General features: G+C 47.2%; 1 protein-coding gene across 5 annotated transcripts in view; it reads left to right on the top strand.

Moving 5' to 3' along the window:
- Positions 1–20160, top strand: part of rimbp2b (RIMS binding protein 2b) — an 80767-nt gene that overhangs the window by 10628 nt on the left and 49979 nt on the right. For all 5 annotated transcript variants that reach the window (XM_048993277.1, XM_048993241.1, XM_048993249.1 and 2 more), the window contains exon 2: positions 13161–13244. In XM_048993277.1, coding sequence (XP_048849234.1) covers positions 13161–13244 — 84 coding nt within the window. The remainder of the gene's footprint in view (positions 1–13160; positions 13245–20160) is intronic.

The following is a 20160-nucleotide window of genomic DNA, read 5'->3' on the forward strand; positions in this document are numbered from 1 at the left end:
CCAGTGTTGAAAGCAATCCTGTGCCTTCGGTAGAATTAGCATTTTTGAACGGTATCATTATTATTATTATGTGCCACTGAGTTGATATTGACTCCCGGTCACGCATATAGATGGCATTGCTCTGGAACATTCTGTCTTCTTTCTGGTTGTTCTGGCTTTCCAGTGGCGTGTTTACTATTGAAATGGTTGAGTCCCTCCATCTTGGTGGTCAGTCATTTTGCATTAACAGTGTCTCATAATGTCTAATAAGCGTGTAAACTGTCTTTATGGGTTTCCTGAAGATGCCTGAGAACATCCTCGTGGGTATTATTAAGCAATACGCTGAAATTATTGTTGTATGTTTGAGTTATTCGTAGTTATAAAACGGTTTTGTATTTGTCTGTATCAATGGTTAGCTGTCCTTTTTATTTACGAGGGTTAGCTGCCTGCAGGTCGTAAACTTCTTCGGTATATTATAGTGTTAAATCGCAAACTACCTAAATATGAAACACTACAGATTATGTGCTGTTGTAGCATATATGTACTGTATGTATTATATTGTGGGGAAATTAGCTGATCCTGTAAATGCACATCATGATTTATGTTTGTTTGCACAGTGACTCTGGCATTATAGACAACCTTCAGAATCCAGTTACCCTCTGTACCTAACAGGGGCCACCTGATTCCCGGCAGGAATGGGAGCTTGACTAAGGAGGCATAGATGCTACGTAACATTTTCCAGACTGAGCCACTTTTAATCTGGCCCCTACTCTACACATGAAGTCTACAGGTTTTCCCCCATTTAGTGTGAGTCTCCCCTGCATACTCCCGTCTCCTCCTATAGTCCAGAGAGATGCAATTAGGTGAATTGGTGTCTATATATTGGTCATAGAATCATCATGGGTGTGGCCTGCGATGGTCTGGCCCTCCATCCAGTGTAATCCTGTACTAGGTACACAATCGAGAGGGATGTGATTGTTCATCCGTAATGGTTTTAATTGTTCTGAGAAAACAGGTAGTGGTCAGTGAACTTACTGTCTGTTAACGTCACCTGAGTTACTGCAGAATTAGTCACATTTGCTGCTGTCGTTTTTTCCGTTTTCCATAGCTACTCTCCCGAAATCATTGGCTGGAGTCAGATTTTGGAGTTAAAGCTGAGAGACACGGTTTGTTTGCATTCATCTTGCAGGTCCCTTTCTGCCAGTGAAAAGTGCTTATTCATAAACAGTGTTTAAAGAACAGCCCCGTCTGTCAGATCGAATGGCAGTGAATCACGTCGAAGTATTATGAATCACGTCTGAGTAAGATACTTTTTAATTTGTTTTGAGCTCCCCCCCCCACTTTCTGAATGATAAATCAGTCTGAACCTGGCAAGTACTGCAGACATAAAGGGAGTCTATAATGCCAACTTGTACCAGCATACTAGTTGTTCTTCTGTCTGGGTTCCATCATCTAATATTTGTTTCTCTTGACTGCTGGTGGCTCGCATAAGTTGAGAAATTCACTCCGATTTGAAGTGAGCAGAAAGCAACAATCAGGCTGGAGACAACATGGATTTTGACTAAAATAAAAGCGCAGCACAGTATGTTTGTGGTTGTGGAAGATTGGTGTAACAGCTGTCAGTATTGAACTTTGTCGCTAAGTGTATTTTTGTACGTTATTGTCCGAAGTTGGGAGCTGCTCAGAGCACAGTCTACCGGGCAGAGGCCCTGGGGCAGACCCAGGTCACAGTGGAAGGATTATATCTCCCAGCAGGCCTGAGGGCACCCACTGATCCCGCAGAACGAGCTAGAGGTTTAGTCTGTACAGCTTGATATGCTGCCACTGTGACCCCGGCCAGGAAAAGTGGACTGAACATGGATTTTTATAAGGCATTTAACCAAACCGACAGATTATCAGAGGGTCTTGGTTCAGAGTGTAACATAAAGGCCAGGAAGAAGCACCGAACAGGAGAGTTTAATCGGACATGTTAATGAATTACTGGAAGAACCGAGGATAAGGCCTTTAGCAAGCGGAAAAGCATGCAGACCAAAATGCAAAGAAAGATGGCAAACCCATAAGCATAAACATGGCAGATGTGGAGGGGTTTCCTTGATTTTCCTGTGATGCATGCCTAGCTGGCCCTTTTAATAAAATCCCAACCTAGCACTAGCATTCTAGCCAATCAGGGCCAGCCGGGCCTCATTAACCTCATTACCTGTGAGCTTGGGGCAAGTGATCAGTCGCCGCAGAAACGTCAAAGAGCATTAAATCCAGCCCCCTGCTGTTGGCGTGCCCCCCGCAGACGCAGTTAAATGTCACCTCTGTAGTATGACTTGCATCCAGCTATTTGCATTATTCCGAGTTGGCTGTTAGGATTTCCTGCAGCTCATGTATTTTGGAAAAGACAATAACTAGCAGAGAGGAGAAAAAAATCAATGGGGACTTTATCCCACCAGCAGGCATCAATTCTGCTGCTACAGGCCTGTAAGATGTATAAAATCGGGTTCCTTCTTTCACTCGCACTGTGATTGCAGTAGTGCTTACCTTACAATTACAGGTGACTGTTTTGTTTTGGCATTAGTACAGTTTGTGCCTAAGAGATAAGGCTGTATTTCAGAGGCAAGCACGGTGTACCTGGGGGAGATACGCTTGTGAGAGCCTCCTTGATGGCCTTGTTACGCGCAAATGCGAACGTGCGCAAGCACACCGAGAGTGACGACTGTCTGTGTGATAGAGAGATTGTTTTGGCTGACCAGTGCCTGCACGTGACACTTCTCTGTGAAATGCCAGTTTCTGGCATGAAAAGCTGCATTGCAACCTGTTGTATATATGTGTGTGTGTCTGTGTGTGTGTGTCTTCTCTGCTGTGATAGGTTGGGGTGTGACCTGTCTGTCTATTTGGCACCGGTCCTGATACACACTGCGTACAAAACTGGCTGTGGAGATTCTCCTCATGTTACACAGAGAACAGTCTGTACTGCTCATTATCCAAAGAGCTCTCTGTACCTTTCCGCTGACCAATTTGTACTGCCTTAAATATATTACTTTGGCTTCCGAGATTAGAGGCGGCACTCCCTTAAATCGACGGCCAGTAGGGGGCGAACTTCTTGCTGAGTGGACTTCCTCATGCGCACATGCAGGCTGACAAACACGCTTCAGTACGCTCAGATACACACGCAGTCTGTCACCCCAGGCACTTCTGCTGTCCCAGTTTAAAGCCCGGGAGATATTCTGGAGATGATCTAAAATTTAACCTGAACCATGCAATAATCGGAGGCATGCTGAAGTGTTTTGCCCTATAAAGAAAACAATAATGCAGGAATATAGTGATATCATTGCCCTACATAATTACGGTGGAGTGACAGAGTGACCTCATGTCTCCCGGCTGCCTCTGTGTGTGGCATTTGCATGTTTTGCCTGTGGTGCATAGTAGTCATCCAGGAACTCCTGTTATCATGCACAGCCAAAAAACTTGCAAGTAGAAGACTCAGTATCTCTCAATTGCTCATTTTGTGTGTGTGTGTGTGTGTGTGTGTGTGTGTGTGTGTTTGTTTGTTTGTTTGTTTGTTGTGGTGCACTGGCATCCTGTCCAGGTTTCTCTGTACTTTCTGGCATGGGCTGAGGTTATTGGAACTATGTACAGGATAAGTGATACAGATGTTTTTATTGCTTAAAACAGCAGTGCTTTTAGTGGGAATGAAACCCCCCTTGACCACTGCTCCCCCTGCAGGTTGCATCACCACGCACCTCAGCTTGAGGCTACGTGAGCCTACTTGAGAGGCCGTTGCTGTCAGGAATTTGCATGTGTGTCATCACTCCTTTACTATTTTTATTTTTCCTGGCTGTGTCGGTAGTTGTTGACGCATTATTGCCCACAATAATTACCTTCATTTCATCCGTCAGATCTGCCACAGGACTGTAGTCATCTCGACTGGGGGGCAGCTTGTCCCTTTCTCTTCTTTAGCATGTGGCCTCTTGCACGGGCGGGTGAGGGGCTATACTTAAGAGTGCCCTTTTCATCAGCATGAGAGTCCCAAGCCCTTCCAGCATGTCTAGGGATTATCAGAATTAGTGTGGCGTCTCCTGTGTTATCCCCAGGTAAATAACATTAATCAAGCTCTTACCTTAATTAGCAGCCTTCGTTTTCCTCCTGTTGTGACCTGGGGGGAAGTCGAGTGGGGGCGGATAATGGAAGGGGTGGGGCTCAGCTGGTTTCACACCCCCCCTTCCCCAGACTGGCCTCTCAACTTGCCCCCTCTTTACTCATAGCCTTCAGAATCCAGTTACCCTCTGTACCTAACAGGGGCCACCTGTCTCCCGGCAGGAATAGGAGCTTGACTAAGGAGTCACAGATGCTACATATTTTCCACACTGAGAGAGAGGTGATGAAGTGGCCCTTTTACCCAGAACTGCAGGATGACGAATGATGGCTCGTACACAGCATCTCAGCTGCTTGACTCTTTCTTCGTCTCTCGCACACTCTGTCACCTTTGTCTCAGGGCAGGTTGAGTAATAATAGGGTCAAAGATACAGACTCATCAGTGTGACCACAAAGCTTAGAACATGGTTACTTTTCTCTGAGCTGTTCCAGAGAGTTCCCTGTCTGAGCTCGCGTTCTCGTTCACCAAGGAGCTGGGCGGCACTGCCTGGCTGGCAGAGGGTAACTCTTAGCTGCAGCCGGAGGGCCAGCCCCCTCCCCCTCCTTGCTCTCGCCCCCATGGAGCGAAGAGGCTGATGGGTCTGGGTTGCCGGGGTGATGACAGAATGTTGGCGAGGTCCACTGTCAGGTATGTGGAAGGTTAAACGTGTGCCAGGTACTTCGTTGGTGGAGGGGTCAGAGGTCCCTGGAGAGCCAGGGAGCTCAGCCAGCATGATCTCGAGCGTCAGCGTGCAGTGGGCAAACGTAAGCCTTGTTGGACGCCAGTGAGTAGCGCATTCCCTGCTAAGGACAGCTGGCAAGCACAAGTGGACTGGTTACCACCACTGCATGTCACATGACCCCTTCCAGACTTCGTAAATTCATTACACGGAGTGTCGCCAATCACCATGAACCCAAACCGGCCGTATTGGTGGCAGCGGTCGTCCACGCCATCCTGCCCACGTGTTGGCCGCGAGCTTAAAGCTGACATTGCGCGACCATCTGCCGGGGGCTACCTTCAGCTCCACTGACGGCGTCCCCCCCCCCCACACTGCCAGGTGCCGTCGCCAGGCAGGTCCGGTCTTGGCGAGTCCGCCTGTTGGTATATCATGCATGCCAGTCACATGCTCCCTTCTGAAAAAGTAAGGTGGGGCTGTATGAGAATATTTGAACATCATGCGTGGGGGACCACAGCAGCAACAGATGTTGCATGCGTTTTTTGTTCTTTCCCCTTTTAGCCCTTTAGAAGCGACGTGATTGGTTCGCTCCGGGCTGCGAGGAGCCTGCTGAAACAGTTCAGTGAGGTGGACACTCCGCTTCTAATTGGGTGGACCGGTCGGCCGGTTGATTCCATGGCCCCGTCAGGCTCCGTTACACGCTGTGTCCGCTGCTCGTTACGGGACCGCAGCCAGCTCTGCCTTTCCCACGCAGCTCTCAGTGCCTGCCGCGTAGTCCTCCACCATCATTTATATGTCTCAACCACTTCCCTGACATCTTTTATCCAAAGCCACTGAGACAGCTTTTGTGTCACTTATTTTACATTTTAAATGCACGCTACTTACCCATTGTCATAGTAGTATTTGCTTATAATGTTTTTTCTGAGGCAGGCTAAGGGTTCAGCATGGGAGTTTGATGAAGAACCCTTTCGGTCCTACGCCCTTAGGGTGGTAATGCCCGTTTCGTGATGTGAGATCTCACCCAGGACTTCACAGGGATTCCCCTTGGTGTGTGCTGATCTAAGACCTAAGGGGGATACACGGTCAAGGACACAGCCATCCAAGGACACGGTCTGAGAACAATTCTAGGATTGGCCGCACCTACCAAGAATCTGACTGAGGCAGCCAGGTTGGTTAAATTACCGCATGCCTGAGTATGAGGCCACATGTGTCATGGGACATTTGATATTCTGGTTGTTTCTTGGAAATTTCTATATACATCAGCTAAGGGTTCATATGCATACTAGAGTAACAAAAAGGCAGAGTTTGCACTTTAACAAAGTGAGTGCAGTGTGCTGGGTAGCAGGCTAGGGTGCACACCCTCCTCCCCCCCATGTGCGTGTGAAGAGCAGGCAGCGTGGCAGCATGGAGCATGAGGGCAGAGCTGGGGGGGGGGGGGGGGGCGGAGCCTTGCCTTTGAAATCCCAGGCAGACACTGTTTGCTCACCACAGGCGACGTGTGCCGAGACGGCGGAGCCCAGGACCTGAAAAGGAGTCTCGTATCGGTGGGGTTGACGGTCCCCTGGTTACCGGGGGAGGTAAACGCACGAGAGAGCTTCGCACGGACACGGTGCATGATGCTGACAGGCAGGGAGGCAGCCGGATCACACAGTGAGTGTGTGTCTGTGCGTGTGTGTGTATGGATCCCGCTCCTGGTCAGTATGTGTGTGGGTGTATATCTGTGTGTCTGCATGTGTGTGTGTTCTTATACACAGCATGTATATACACACACACACGCATGCATACACATTAACCATATATAATATGATTATTATTTCACTCTAATATGATATGATTATATTATATATGATTTACTATATATATATATATATATATATATATATATGTTTATGCATTTTATATTTAAAATCTATTAGAAGGTTTTGCTGTTGTACCATTAAATAGGTGTTTAGCCCATTATCTTGTATCTATAAGTGGCGTGTAACAGTATAATTGAGTTACTAAATCTGTCCAAAGTGTACCTTTACACTTTCCCTTGAGCTATGTAAACTGTCGATGATATGCATCGTTCAGGCAACTGCGTTAATTAATTCGGTATTTTTGCGTAAGTGCAGTCGGGTGGAGGGAACGCGGCTGCCAGCCGTGCTACGGCATGCCGAGAGGTCCTCACCTGGTTGCTATAGAAACAGCATGCATCTCTAAATCCTCATTTCGAATATAATCCGAAATGTGCCGCACTGTATTACATACATGACATATACATCGCGAACACTGATTGCAGCTATTTGAGCTGTTGTTTCTACAGAAAGGATTCCTGGCATTGCTGCGCCTTCATATTGCCCTCCGTGTGTGGTGTTCAGCCTGAGACAGGCTGGACAGGCCGCTGCAGGCCTTCTGGTGATGGGAGAGGTCAAGCAGACTTGTCATTGGCAGTGCAGGTTTTCATTTTGGTGCAGGAAGCCAAATGTGGAGGTTCATCTTATGGGAGAAAACAAACATTGTATTTACAGCTAGAGACAGGCGGATGCCATAGCAACGCAGGTAGAGAATGGATTTATGATGAAAGGATGTGGGGACAGGCCACCGGGGAATCGGAGCAGCTGTATCCCGAGAGATTTCCCTTTATTCCCGTAACAGACCGTGACTGAGAGTGATGTATAATGGCAAAAAATGTATTGGCAAAACAGTGTGGGTAACATTTACTTTATCTCACGGGGTAGTGAACTGAAAGCTTTTTAGACAGTTTCGATCAGCTTGGCAAATCCATTAGACGGTTGTGTGCACGTAGCCCATCCGAATCACGCGTAATGCCACATGTGCAGAAGTGAGCGTTGTACGTCTCATGAGCAGGAGGGTCAGGCGTATGCGTTACAGCCGCTGCAGCACTTGGCCGATCGGTCACCTGAAACGCACAGCTCGGGTCACGCACAGGCTGAGAATGCACACGGGTGAAATGTCACCCAGCGGCCGGACCGGTGCGTCACCCTGTTAGCCGTCAGGCCCTGGTGCCACCGACCACATGCCCACGGGCTGCAGATGTCATGTTCAGCTGGATGGGCAGCGCTCTTCTGCTTACAAAAGGCCTCCTTATTGCCCCTTCAGCAAGTCACCGCGACTTTAAAACATTACAGTTCATTTATTCGCCAGTCACTTTTATCCAACGTGCCCCAACTTGAGAAAACAGGGTCAGCCTGTCTCTGGAGCACTTGGGGTTAAAGGGCTCGCTCAGGGGCCCCACGTTGACATCAGCCAGTTGGCCTTGGGCCCCCAGAGGTTATTTTCCCCCTGCTTGGGAGGTTTTGGTTACTCTACTGCATTGTCCTCTTTTTTTTCTCTTGTCTTCATTGTGTCAGTTCCTATGGTATGTAGACCAATTCCCTATATGTGTGAACATGCTTGGCCAAATAAACCGGATTTTGTGATTCTGCCGATCGTGGGGTTTGAACCAGAAACCTCCCGATCCGAGCCCTAACCTGCTGAGCCACACATTGCCAGCATCCCTCTGATGACTCGATAGCCATTGACGGTCAGGCTTACTCCTCCGCTTCCCTGATGTCAAACGCTTCCATATCAATAATCTGCCTGGGCCAACCTGAGAAATGGCAGCAATGTATACCTGCAGAAGAGAATCTGCTGCTCTGCAACTGTGACGTGTGAAGAAGCTTCTGGAGCTTGTCAGCGTTGATGGAGGACAGCAGGTTAAGTATTCGTAATACCTGTGACAAGTACTCTTACCTCATATTTTCCTAGCTGACAAAGTGGCCCACAAGAGGACCCAGAAAACACATAAGATGGTCATTGCTTCTATAATTAGTGCTGCAGATATGAATAATCCACCGGACTATACCTGTGCATGCACAATAACAATTTTTTTTATTCAACCCTGTGACCCTTACTGCTTGTCCTGTTCAGGGCCACAGGGGGGCTGGAGCCTATCCCAGGCAGCCCAGGGTAGAGGGCTGGGATATACCCTATTTTTGTCAGTTATCAAATTGCTCTTAAATCACTGATATGTTCATAGATAATCTGTAGCCTAATACAATAGTCTGTCCTTAACCACTATACTATCTGCTGTTGCCGTTCGAGTAATTTTACCAACAGTTTTCAAAGTCCTGTTGGAGGAGTATGGTAATGTGTGGCCTATTTGTTTCTTGGATTTGTGCTTTGATTCTTGGGGGTGGGTGAACTCATTAAATGTGACTGTTCCTGTCTACTGTTTTGCATTTGCCATGCATTGGTACACTTGTGAGTGTGACTGTCGCCATTGCCACTGCCTGCCCCCTAAGGGCTGCTATTGGTAATGCAGTGCACAAATTTTGCAGGTGTAGGCTGCCTGACAAAGGAAGGTGGTTTGATCCAACTGGTCGTCATCATCGTCCCCCATGCCGCTGAGGGGAGCTGATCCATCCTCTTCCATTCCGTCACCCCGCCCCATTCCCGCCTCCTACAGGCCAGTTTTAATTGGTCCTCTCTGAAGGCTGTGTTACAAGGGACACTCTGTTATCGGATTAGCAAAGGTGGTAGCACCGAGCCTCAAGTAAAACTAACAGACAGCTCCACATGCAGCGAGCTGCATTATTAATCTCTCACAATGAACAGGAATTAAAGAAATATTCACTGGCCAGATGAGAGCTGGTCCATTCGAGCGACTAAGAATCAGTAAGGGGGCCGGGTACTAGTGAAAGCGTGGGAACCGCTCTGGATGGATAGATGGATTCTCCTTAGGGAATTAGCCAGTGCCTCCACGTTACTGTCATGTTTCTGGTTCATCTGGGGGGGGGGGGGGGTTCCTCTTGTTAGGGGGTGAGTTCATCGGAGCGTGTCTTCCCAGATGGAATCATTACTGATTCTACATTCCTAATCGGAATGTTGCCAGCTGCTCACAGTCACTCTAGGCAGGGGAGGGGGATACCTGCCTGTCTTTTTTATAATGGGGAGGGATGCTGGTAAATGTGGAGATAGATGCTAGATGCTCTAGTCTGCATGCCAAAGCAGCGGGGGGCGTGTTGACGGCGCAGGGTATGACGTCTCACCTGAGCATGACCTTAAAGGAGCAATGGGTGGTGGGAAGCGGAAACGCGGCGGGAGATTGGCCGTGCTCCGGCAGGAAGCGCCCTGTCCCCAGCATGAAGCGGCGCTCCTTAATTGCACTCCTGATTACGCAAAATGTGGCTCGTTAGGCCGAGACCTGCCAGGCGTCATGGTGGAGATATCAGCGGGTATGTCTTCATGATGGCATGGCGGAAACGCAGGGAGGAAGGCAGGAGTCGGCAGTCGGGGGGAAGGAGACAGACAGGAAAAGGGCGAGAAAAACGGAAATGCATAGAAATGCTTCCAGGGGCCAATCTAGGGTTTTAAAGGGGGGGGATGTAAAAGGAGCTATATTTCACACAGAGGGGTCAACCTCATCATTAGCCAATTATATATTTTGAATCATTAAGTGACAGGGGAGGGGACACTGTGTGAGCCAGTCATCTTTTAGCTGAGACTAGTGCCTCTGTGGCCCCACCCCTGTATACACCCCTGCACACTTCCAGTACCAGACCGTAAAAGACACAGCTATATGATATGTTGAATGGCTGGGACCCCCAAAATACAAATCAGTGAAAACTGTTCTCCATTGTTATTAAGGCTGCCAGTCGTCCCACACTGAATGCCACACTCCTGCAGCTAGGTCCAGTCACACTCACTCCCACAGAGTTTGTAATCTCCCCCTAAATTTTTATTTCTTTTCAAATGTAATCAGGTACGAAATAAATATACAGTACAAATAACGTGTTATTTTCAAAGCCAATTGTCATCTGACCAATATTTATGAATGTCTATCTTCAGCATTTCTATGCCGCCCTGTCATATGCCTGTATTTAGATATTATACCTGTCATATGCATGTATTTAGATATTATACCTGTCATATACATGTATTCATATCTGTCATACAAGCTTGTGCCAATAGTCTTGGCGATTGCCTTTGGACCCCCTGTGACCCTGAATAGGATAAGCCGTTACAGACAATGGATCTGTCATATGTTGGAGAATCCCATGTAAAAAAGCACATTACAGTATGATCAAAAATACCACGGTATGCCCAAAATCTTGCAGTATACTGTATTATCACCCAAGCCTACTCTCCACCCATATATAAAAACACTGGTTCATATATGGGTACTACTTAGCATGTAAGATTGCGGCCTCTTTCATATATGATTCAAACAGCCTTTTACATGATACTGGTGGCCACATTTATATATGACCCCATTTGTATTATATATCTATTCTTGGTGTAACATGCATAACGTACAGTACTAGTCAAAAGTTTGAACATGCCGAGCCACATACAAAGGAGAGTGGCATCACATGACCTGGCCACCTGACGTAAACACTATACCCATTAGGGAGCAGTTTGACCAGAGAGTGAAGGAAAAGGAGCCAATGAGAGCTCAGCATATGTGGGACCTCCTCCAGGACAGCTGGAGATACATCCCAGGAGGCCACCTCATGAAACTGGTGCAGAGGAAAAAGTAGAGTCAGCCGGTCCCTGGAGAAATTGGGCCAATGGTGGCATCACTCTGCCGACCAAGGGATTGGATTTGAACCGGCAACCTTTTGAGTCCCAATCCACAGAGCTGCCCCTGCTCCCTCCAACAAATTTTAGAGTCAGCCAGTCCCTGGAGAAATTGTAATTAAGGGGGGTTAAGAGCCTTGCTCAAAGGCCCAATGGTGGCATCACTCTGCTGACCACAGGATTTGAACCAGCAACCTTCTGAGTCCCAACCGACAGAGCTGCCCCTGCTCCCTTCAACAAAATATTATTTTTTCAAATACTCTTTTTATCAGTCCATAATCCCATAAATGTTATTTGATAGCTTTGATGTCTTTATAATTATTCTAAAATGTAAAAGTACAAATAAACCCTTCTGTGGATAGCTGTATGAATAATTTTGATTAATATGATTGATTGATGTGGTCAATGTAAAGCAAGAGTCTGCATTCTTATGAGACTTTCATATGGGAATATCCTCAAAACTGCACACTTCTGTGTCTCACTTTAACAAATTCCTCAGCAGGTTCTCATGAGCAATGTGCAGTTAGTTTTAGATTTGTTATCTATTTGTGTTGTCATAGGGATAGAGATGGCCTCCTTATTCCAGTGATGCTGCTCACAGAGCAGTCCTAGGACATATACTGGCAGGTGTCAAGCTCTTCGTGATAGAGGCAGGGTTGTCCTGTCTCTTTATGGGGTGGTCACACGGCAGGGGCGACTCTCCTGAGAAAGCTCCGGTGATTGGATCTTGCCGGGCTGGCTCAGGTGACGGTCTAATTAGGATGTGACATTATAACAGCAGCGGGAGCAGGCTAATCACCTCGCATTTCACCGGGCACCCATACAGGGGCCATTACGGCTGCTGACCTGCATAACACCGGGGGTTTGTGACTCCCCCGACGGCTCTTTTTGTTATCAACCCAGAGCTGAATGTCAGCTCCCTGATAAATTGGGGTCAAATGGAGTTTTGTGTTAACAGCCCTTAATGGAAACAACCTTTGTGTCCTGTAATTTTCAGCATACTCCCTCACTGCTGTCTGATTTCTCCTGCTGCTGTAGATCGGTGCAGCCTTTTTAACATCATTTTGGGTGTCCACCTGTTTCTTTGATGATCTGTTACTCTACAAAGGTTCAGCATGTTGTACTCAACCATGGGCTGTTTAACTTCATGCAGTGTTACTTGTGTAAGGATGCTGAAATGTGAGATTTGGGAGTTAGAAAGATGTCACAGGGAGGATTATAGTGATCGCTAGGTTTTAATAGCAGGGGTGTGGGACAAACACACCTTCAAAAGCCCCCCACCCCAGGAAACATTAATAACCTGAATTAACACAGGTCAAAGGTCGATTGACCATTAGCCAGTTAATTAACGGCTTATATATGTGGGCTTGTCCCCATACTTCCCCTTGCCCTTTTACCATTCTCTCCTTTTGTTCTAAATTATCTTAAAAATTATTGTATTGAGCATTAAAAATTGGTCATTACACTGATGTCCTTCATAAAAAGCCCATGAAATTGGGTCCTTGGCATTCTTTATGGAGAACAGCTCACTGGTTAGGGTTTGAGAAGAGGTGATACGCTCTGTGTCGGTCACGATGCTGAAGGCAGCGCCAGCCCCTTCATTGCAGAGCAGTACGGCCATATTAAAACCCAGCATGCTGCAGAACTGGGCCATATTCAGTCCAGCTTACTCACCGGCACTGGATGGAGTGCTACCCACAGAAACACGGCAGTGTGAACGGGGGGGGGGGGATTCCCCTGGCATCAGCACGGATCTGACAGTACGCGAATCCATAGAGGAGCCTCACAATTCCCATTTCCTCCGCTGTCTGTTTCTCCCAGGACACAGAAGTCAGCAAAAGGGAAAAGGAATGCAGAGGCCGTGAAGGAGAAGTGCGGACTAAGGATCAGAAATGCCAGACCTTGGTGAGTGTTGATACACCCAGCATGCACCTGCCACAGCTTGTCCACCTCCAGGCCTCTTGCATCCCCAAAACCTCGGTACCTAAAATGCTCTTGCTCTGTCTTCTGTAGAATCTTATCAGCTTTCTGCATCGGTCTGTTGTGACTGGATCTTTTTTCTGCGTTGCACTATTTATTAAATTATTCACTTTGATTCATTCCAAATCCTCTCATGTACTAGAGCAGTGTTTCTCAAACCGGTTCTCAGGGACCCCCAAAACAGACAGTCCACATTTTTGCCCTCTCCCTGTTCCGAGCATACCGGAACCAAAGAATGAGGAAGACTCAGTACCTGGAACAGGCGTGTTGGGGACTAGGACGGAGCAAAAACGTGGACTGTCTGGCTCTCCCAGAGGACTGGATTGGGAAACATTACATTAGGGGAGCCTGAAGCACAGGGTTGGGCACATAGACATACAGTCACAATGTAGAGACCCCAGCTGACATAACTGCTTGTTTTTGGACTGCGGGAGGAAGCCAGAGTACCTGCATAATATGGGGAAAAGATGCAAACGTGAACAGAGTCAGTGGCAGGGTTACAACCACAAACTCTGCTGGTGCAAGGTAATAGTTCTACCCAGTCAGGTGCAGTGCTGCCCACAGTGAATTCCTTATAGCGCAGTGTTAATACCTTACAGTTTAGCCAGATGGACACACAGGCAGCTGAGTATCTTGTTGATGAACATTTCAGCACGCGCACGCTTCCTATTCTGCATCTGATTGGGGGGTGTTATATGTGGCTCCAGTTAAACTGAATTCCCCGGCTTCTTGTGGCTGGCGAACAGGCCGTGATGTATCGTGGGACCATGGTGCATTATGGGAGAGCGGCGGGGAAAACGCCATCATTATGCCGCAAAGGAGGGCAGGGGTGTTATGTAAGCACCCCTCCCAGGCCCTCACCCGTGCCTGCTGACGCAGGCCACTCCAGAGAGCAGCATGAAGCTAGGCTTTCCCCTGGGGCGGCCATTTCCCCTGACACAAAGGGAGCAGGAAGAAAAGGCCAGAGAAAATTGGAAGCAAGTGCTGAGAGGCTAATTCCTTTTGTCTGCTCAATGACTCCTCTGAAGCTTGATCCAGTCTCCCATCACACTATGTCCAGTACGATTTTGATTAGCTTAGCAAAGTAAGTGTGTGTGTGTGTGTGTGTGTGTGTGTGTGTGTGACTTGTACAATTAGCCCCAAAACTGGAATTGCCAACCACTGCACTCACCTACGACTCTAGCTGGTCTGGAACATTCTGTGATGTGAATATGCTCTTGATGATGACATGCTTTAAAAATACTGACCGATTTAAGAACACTGTGAGCTCGTGTGGGAGCCAGGCTTACATTTAATACATTTTGGAATGAATTTCTAACTGAAGCCTTTATTTTAATAGATGTTCTATAGGACTGCATAATATTGGAAAATTTTGATTTTCGATTACGATGTGATTTTTTTGCTATAAATATTGTGAGTTTAAAATAAATAAATTTCTCACAAACCTGTCAATGAGTCATTTAAGCAGCAAGGATGAAAATTATTATAATTGACTTGCAGCCCGCATGCACAGCTCATTCTAAAGCAGCAGTGGTGAGCTTTAAACTGATTATTAAACATGTGATAGATAATCTTGAAAAGGAACAGTCATTAAAATTGCAAAGCTTGCTGACTTTTGTTTCTGTGATAGAGGAAAAAGTGTCTGAGTGAAACTTACCACCAAGTCTTAAAAAACTGTAACTGTATAGTGTAGTTTTTGAAAATACCACATACTGCAGTAAAATGTCCAGACAGTATGGAGGCGTGAAAAAGTCTCAAACCAGCTGACTATGGTGGTTCTTGTGAGGATTATTAATACTGCATATTTCCCAGCCCTAACTTATTCACTGTGCATGCAAAACCTTTATGTCACTTACTAGCATCAAAGTCTGTGTATACAAAAATCCATTATCTTATTGGATGGCTAGACGAACACTGCTTCCATTTCCAAACCTCTTTTCAGGGGCACCTCAGTCATTAGATTTATTTGTTACATTTCAGCACCAGCTCACGTAATTAGCCAGACATGGTACTGTAATAAAAAAGTCAAGTAAAACATGTGTATTGGATAGTTACAGCAAATACTGCGCTGAACCTTAGGAGAAGTTTTGAAATAGCTAACACACTAAGAGATATGTACTTTTATGCGACAATTATATAAAAACATAGCTTTCTTTCACTGCTTAAACTTTTGCACAGTACTTTAAATTAAAACAATAAGTGCAGTTGATTTATTTAAAAAGAGTAGTAGCCTTTGTTCCGCTAGTGTAAGAGCAGAAAGATACATGGATGTTTTCTGATGGTCAGATAAAATGCATCCTTAAAGACAAAACGATAATAAATATGGATGTGTTTGTCCTGCCTCCATGCAACTCGTAGGGGATGGTGTGGAGACGCCTCCTAGTCCTGTGGCCATGAGCACTATCCCGTTCAGTGAACAGACTGTAAACAGCTTGGTCTGGGGACTCTGGCGAAGACTACGGGTGATTGGCGAGAAGATTGTCACTCGGGATATAGTGTGGATTGTGTTGGCTGGCTATGTGGAAAGATGTAGATGGTTTTGGGAGGACCGTGTCCACGCCCCTGTCCTACATCCCTATTTTTACACAGGTAGCTAAAACCCGAAAAGCGGACTGAAGGGAATCCCGCAGCTTGATTGCATAAAGGGTCAGTATGGTCCACTAGCGCTTTAAAAATCTGCTTGCTGTAGGTCTGCTTTACTTACATAGCTTATATACTTATATACTGCTTTACTTTACCCACATAGGAATCCTTAAACAATGTCTGCTGCCATTTTTGAGGTTATTAAACACTGCCGTGACATTACGACTGACCTCATTCAAGGTTAACTAAAGTCAGTTTTATTAGGGGTTATGAAGCCTGTGACTTATTGACAAGAGCTACGCTGCTAATGTATTCAGAGTTGCTAAAACTACCATCATCTAATGGATGCTGCCCCGTAACTGGAACAGCCTTATTCTGGAGGTTTACCTCTGTCACTAATGCTCTCTATGCATCACCTCCCTTCCATGTTAGAAGTGACAGGCAGGGACCTAATGAATACCTTCCCATCATCTGCACTGCGTAACAGAAGCCATGTCTTTGGTGATCATTGTTAGCTTGGCCTCCATCTTGCTGACCAGCTGAGGGTCCACATCACCATATAAAGCTACATTATTAAAGTTAGCGCCCCGTAAAAGATACCTCATTTGGACTCTAGTTGAGAGGAGGTAGGCCATTGATACTGGACTGCAATGCTAGGCCAAAAGGTAGAAACAAGAGAAGAGGGAAATCGTCGGCTGTTACACGTGGTCTAAAGGACTGGCATGTCTTCAAAATCTAGAAGTCTGGAATCCAGATGTCAACTCTTTTTTTACAGCCAGTAGTTTCAAAAGAACCTTGCAAGTCTGTGTTGTGAGGTCTGCCATGAAGCAGCCTATTGTTCAGATGCTGATCTTGCTTGTTAGCTCCGTAGCTTGACTCAGGGCAGTTTTACTGCTGTTGTTTTACTCTGACTTTTACTCTGTCCTCTGTTTTGCAGCCTCTTACATGCAAACCGGGCCTGTGGTTCATAGAACACAAGGCTTTTTTCTGGCCTTCGGGCTGCCATGTCTGCGGCCCGTTCACCATCAGTGGCATTGACAGACATTCACGTTTTACACCGGTTGCCCTTGAAGACGTGTCATGGCGTGTTGTGGTGACGCTTCCTGTTTGTGCCTTGGGCCGCGTGCAGGCAGGCAGTGCTACTGTCGTCCATTTCTGTGTGGTACTTTTAGATGTGTCCACAAATGACAGAAAATGTGTAACTTCAGTTTGTTCCTGGTTCCCATAATGCCAGTCCAGGTTTAACATGCTATGGAAACCCCAGTAGGGACGTCAGAAGGACACTGGCAGGCTGTGTGCTTTAGGGTGATCTGCGGCTAGTCGCTGCACAGCGGCTATCTGACGGTGAGACTCTGCCGCTGTGTAATCTGTCTTGATAGTGCTGTCCTGGCGCTCGGAAGCCGTCCAGTCCAGCCTGTCCGTTCCTCTTGCCATGTCATACAGTGAAACGTGTCAGATGGCAGATGTGAGTTTGATGTGGCTCCGTCCGTTTGTTTTGCTATCGGACCTCAGGATCCTTCTTTAAGTAATGCTGGTAAACCTTTCCGCTTTACTGCATCGAGAAGATTACGTTAACGACAGTGTGTTACTGTGATACTCTGCTGCTGTATTACCAGTGTGTTACTTGTCTTACTTTGTCATGATGTTACTGCTTTACTGTATCATGGTGTTAATGCTTTACTCTGTCATTGTGTTTGCTCTCTTGCTATGTTACTGCTTTATTCTGTCACTCTTTTTTTCTGCTTTTCTCTGTTGCTGTGTTACAGATTTATTCTGTTACTGTGTTATAACTTTATTCTCCCAGTGTTGCTGCTTCTAATTTGTCACTGTGTTATTTATTTTATCAATATGTTCCCATTTTGTTACAGTGTTACTCCATCAGTGTGACTACCTTACTGTCATTGTTACTGTTTTACTCTGTCGTGGTATTACTCCTTTACTCCATGATGGTGTTACTGCTTAACTCTGTTGCTGTGTTCCCACTATACTCCGTCACGGTCTCAGCGCGTTAACTCTGTCACTGTGCTGCCCCTCTTCCCTGTCAGTGTGTGATTGCTTTCCCCTAACACTCTGCTCTCTTGGTGTGTTACCCTGTCAGTTACTGTTACTGTTTCCTCACTGTGACGGCTGGGGGAGGAAGCAGCTCTCTGTCCTCAGGAGAATGCAAATGGTGGCATTTTCCTGTGCCCATTAAACAGGCGCCGTTCGGACGGCCTCGCCCGCCAGCCGCTCCCCTCGCTTCGCAGCTGTGTCACCGGGCTTTCATGGCAACCGTCCCTGCCACTCAGTAGAGAGATAAGGAGCCGTCCGACACGGCATCTGATGTAGAGCCGTACTTGGAACAAGCCAGGACAAAAGGTTAGCGGGCCGCCCCATGCGGGCGACTGACGGGGCTCCTGAAAGGTGTCCGTCTGCCTTGTTGCCTGTGCTTTTATGGCCCTGTGCATTTAACTCCGCAAATGTTTTCCTGGCTGTAGGTTATGTAATTAGGCAAAAATGGCAAAGTTGGGAGCTGCATGTTAATGTTTGTCTCTTTCGTCGCCAAGGTAACCGCCTCATTTTGCTCGTGTCAACAGATTCTGCCCAGTTGACGCGTTTAGCCATTGCACTGGGCCGCCTGCCTTCGGTTACCTCGTTAACCTGGACATACTGGCGTGTTAGCAGGCCAGCTGAGTTGTACAAGGACACAGCCCATTATGGGAATTCTTTTGGAAAGGTGTATCTCAGCAAGGATCAAACTAAAGTTTTAAACAAATAAGCGAAGCCCAGTGCTATGTGTGCATTGCAACATGACCATCTCCAGCATCCAACAGCAGTACACCGTGAGCTGGATCCGATTCCACTACAGAGAGAACGCAATAAAATATCGGCTTTATAGGTGGCACTGGGAAAACTTTGAACTGACACCCTGTCTGATTCGGCTGCGGAGGTGGAATTTAGAAGTGAAAATGGAGGCATGCCTTGATCTGGGTCGCATGGACTGAACCGTGGAAAGGTGTGGTGTCAGCGACTTTGGCAGACAGTGTTTAAACGCGGAGCAAAACAGTAATGGCTGTGACAGATGGACGCGCCTGTCCGCCGCGCCCACATGGAAATGCAGAGCGCTCGCTGTCGCTGACAGATTGCTACGCCACAGCTCCAGCCCGAACGGGGAAGGCGCATTACTGAGTGTCGTCCCCGTCTGTGTTGGAATGGTTATTCTTCTGTCCGTCGACATGCTGGGCGGAAGGCGGCGGCCCTGCTTTCGGGCTGATCTTTGGGCGGCAGTTGGCATTGTGAGATACAGGAGGGCATTTTTTTTTTTTGTCCTGGCAATGTTGCTCTCTCTCAGCATCCCTTGTTCCGCACGGCACTGCGTGGCAGCTTCCCACGATGCCTGGTGCAGGGTGACGTAAGAGACGTGCAACTGCTCGCCTGCGAAAAATCCTGCTCTGTGAGCGTTTGGATTCACTGAACGGTGTAAAACTCCCATTTTAGCGGGGAACCTCAGATCTGCCTGAAGCCTTTCCGCAAAGGAAAGGTGGAACATCGGGAAGGGCGGGGCCAGTGAGATGAGTTTAAGCAGCCTTTGGTTGCTATCTGTTTTCTGAGCTCCAGTTTGCTCTGCTACACTTGTATAAATCTATGTCTCTGTCCTCTATTTGTTGTACTTTTCATTTGATATAAAAACACTATGCGGTTCTGTACACATTGGTGGGTCCCCTCCCACTCATCTTTCTGAGGAGCAGACCTTGGCTCGGGGTTTTTAAAATCTCTCGATGTCTCAATTGGAAAATTACGCCTGCCCGCTCTGGTGACGCTCGGCCACCATCTTGAACCCGAGCGTTCACGACACCTACTGTGGGGGGGGACGGTTTGTTTTGATAAATAAATTCAGGGGCAGTTTGATGGCCAGACTGGAAGAGCAGATTGGGAATTTGGCTAGTGAGCCGGGCTGAAGACCACACTTTATGCGGAGGTGCGAACGGGCCTCTAATGACCACATACAGAGAAGCAGGACCACGGTTTGCCAGGAGGGGCCGTTAGTCCAGCGCCTGGCCTCAGTGTGGAAACGCGGGCTGAATCAGACACAGAATTTAGTATGAAATGCCATGTGGATCATCTTCTGCAGGGTTCACGTTGGCTTGTCAGGCCGCAGTAAAGGCGGGAAGGGATTGTGCAACATAATAGAATCACTGAGGCAATTATTGCATTTCCCCGGGGGCAGAAAATCCCCAATGGCTTGTTCAACGATTCCAATACGCAGCCACATGGACCG

Source organism: Brienomyrus brachyistius, chromosome 2 (assembly GCF_023856365.1).
Source record: "Brienomyrus brachyistius isolate T26 chromosome 2, BBRACH_0.4, whole genome shotgun sequence".
In the NCBI taxonomy this organism is placed as follows: domain Eukaryota; kingdom Metazoa; phylum Chordata; class Actinopteri; order Osteoglossiformes; family Mormyridae; genus Brienomyrus; species Brienomyrus brachyistius.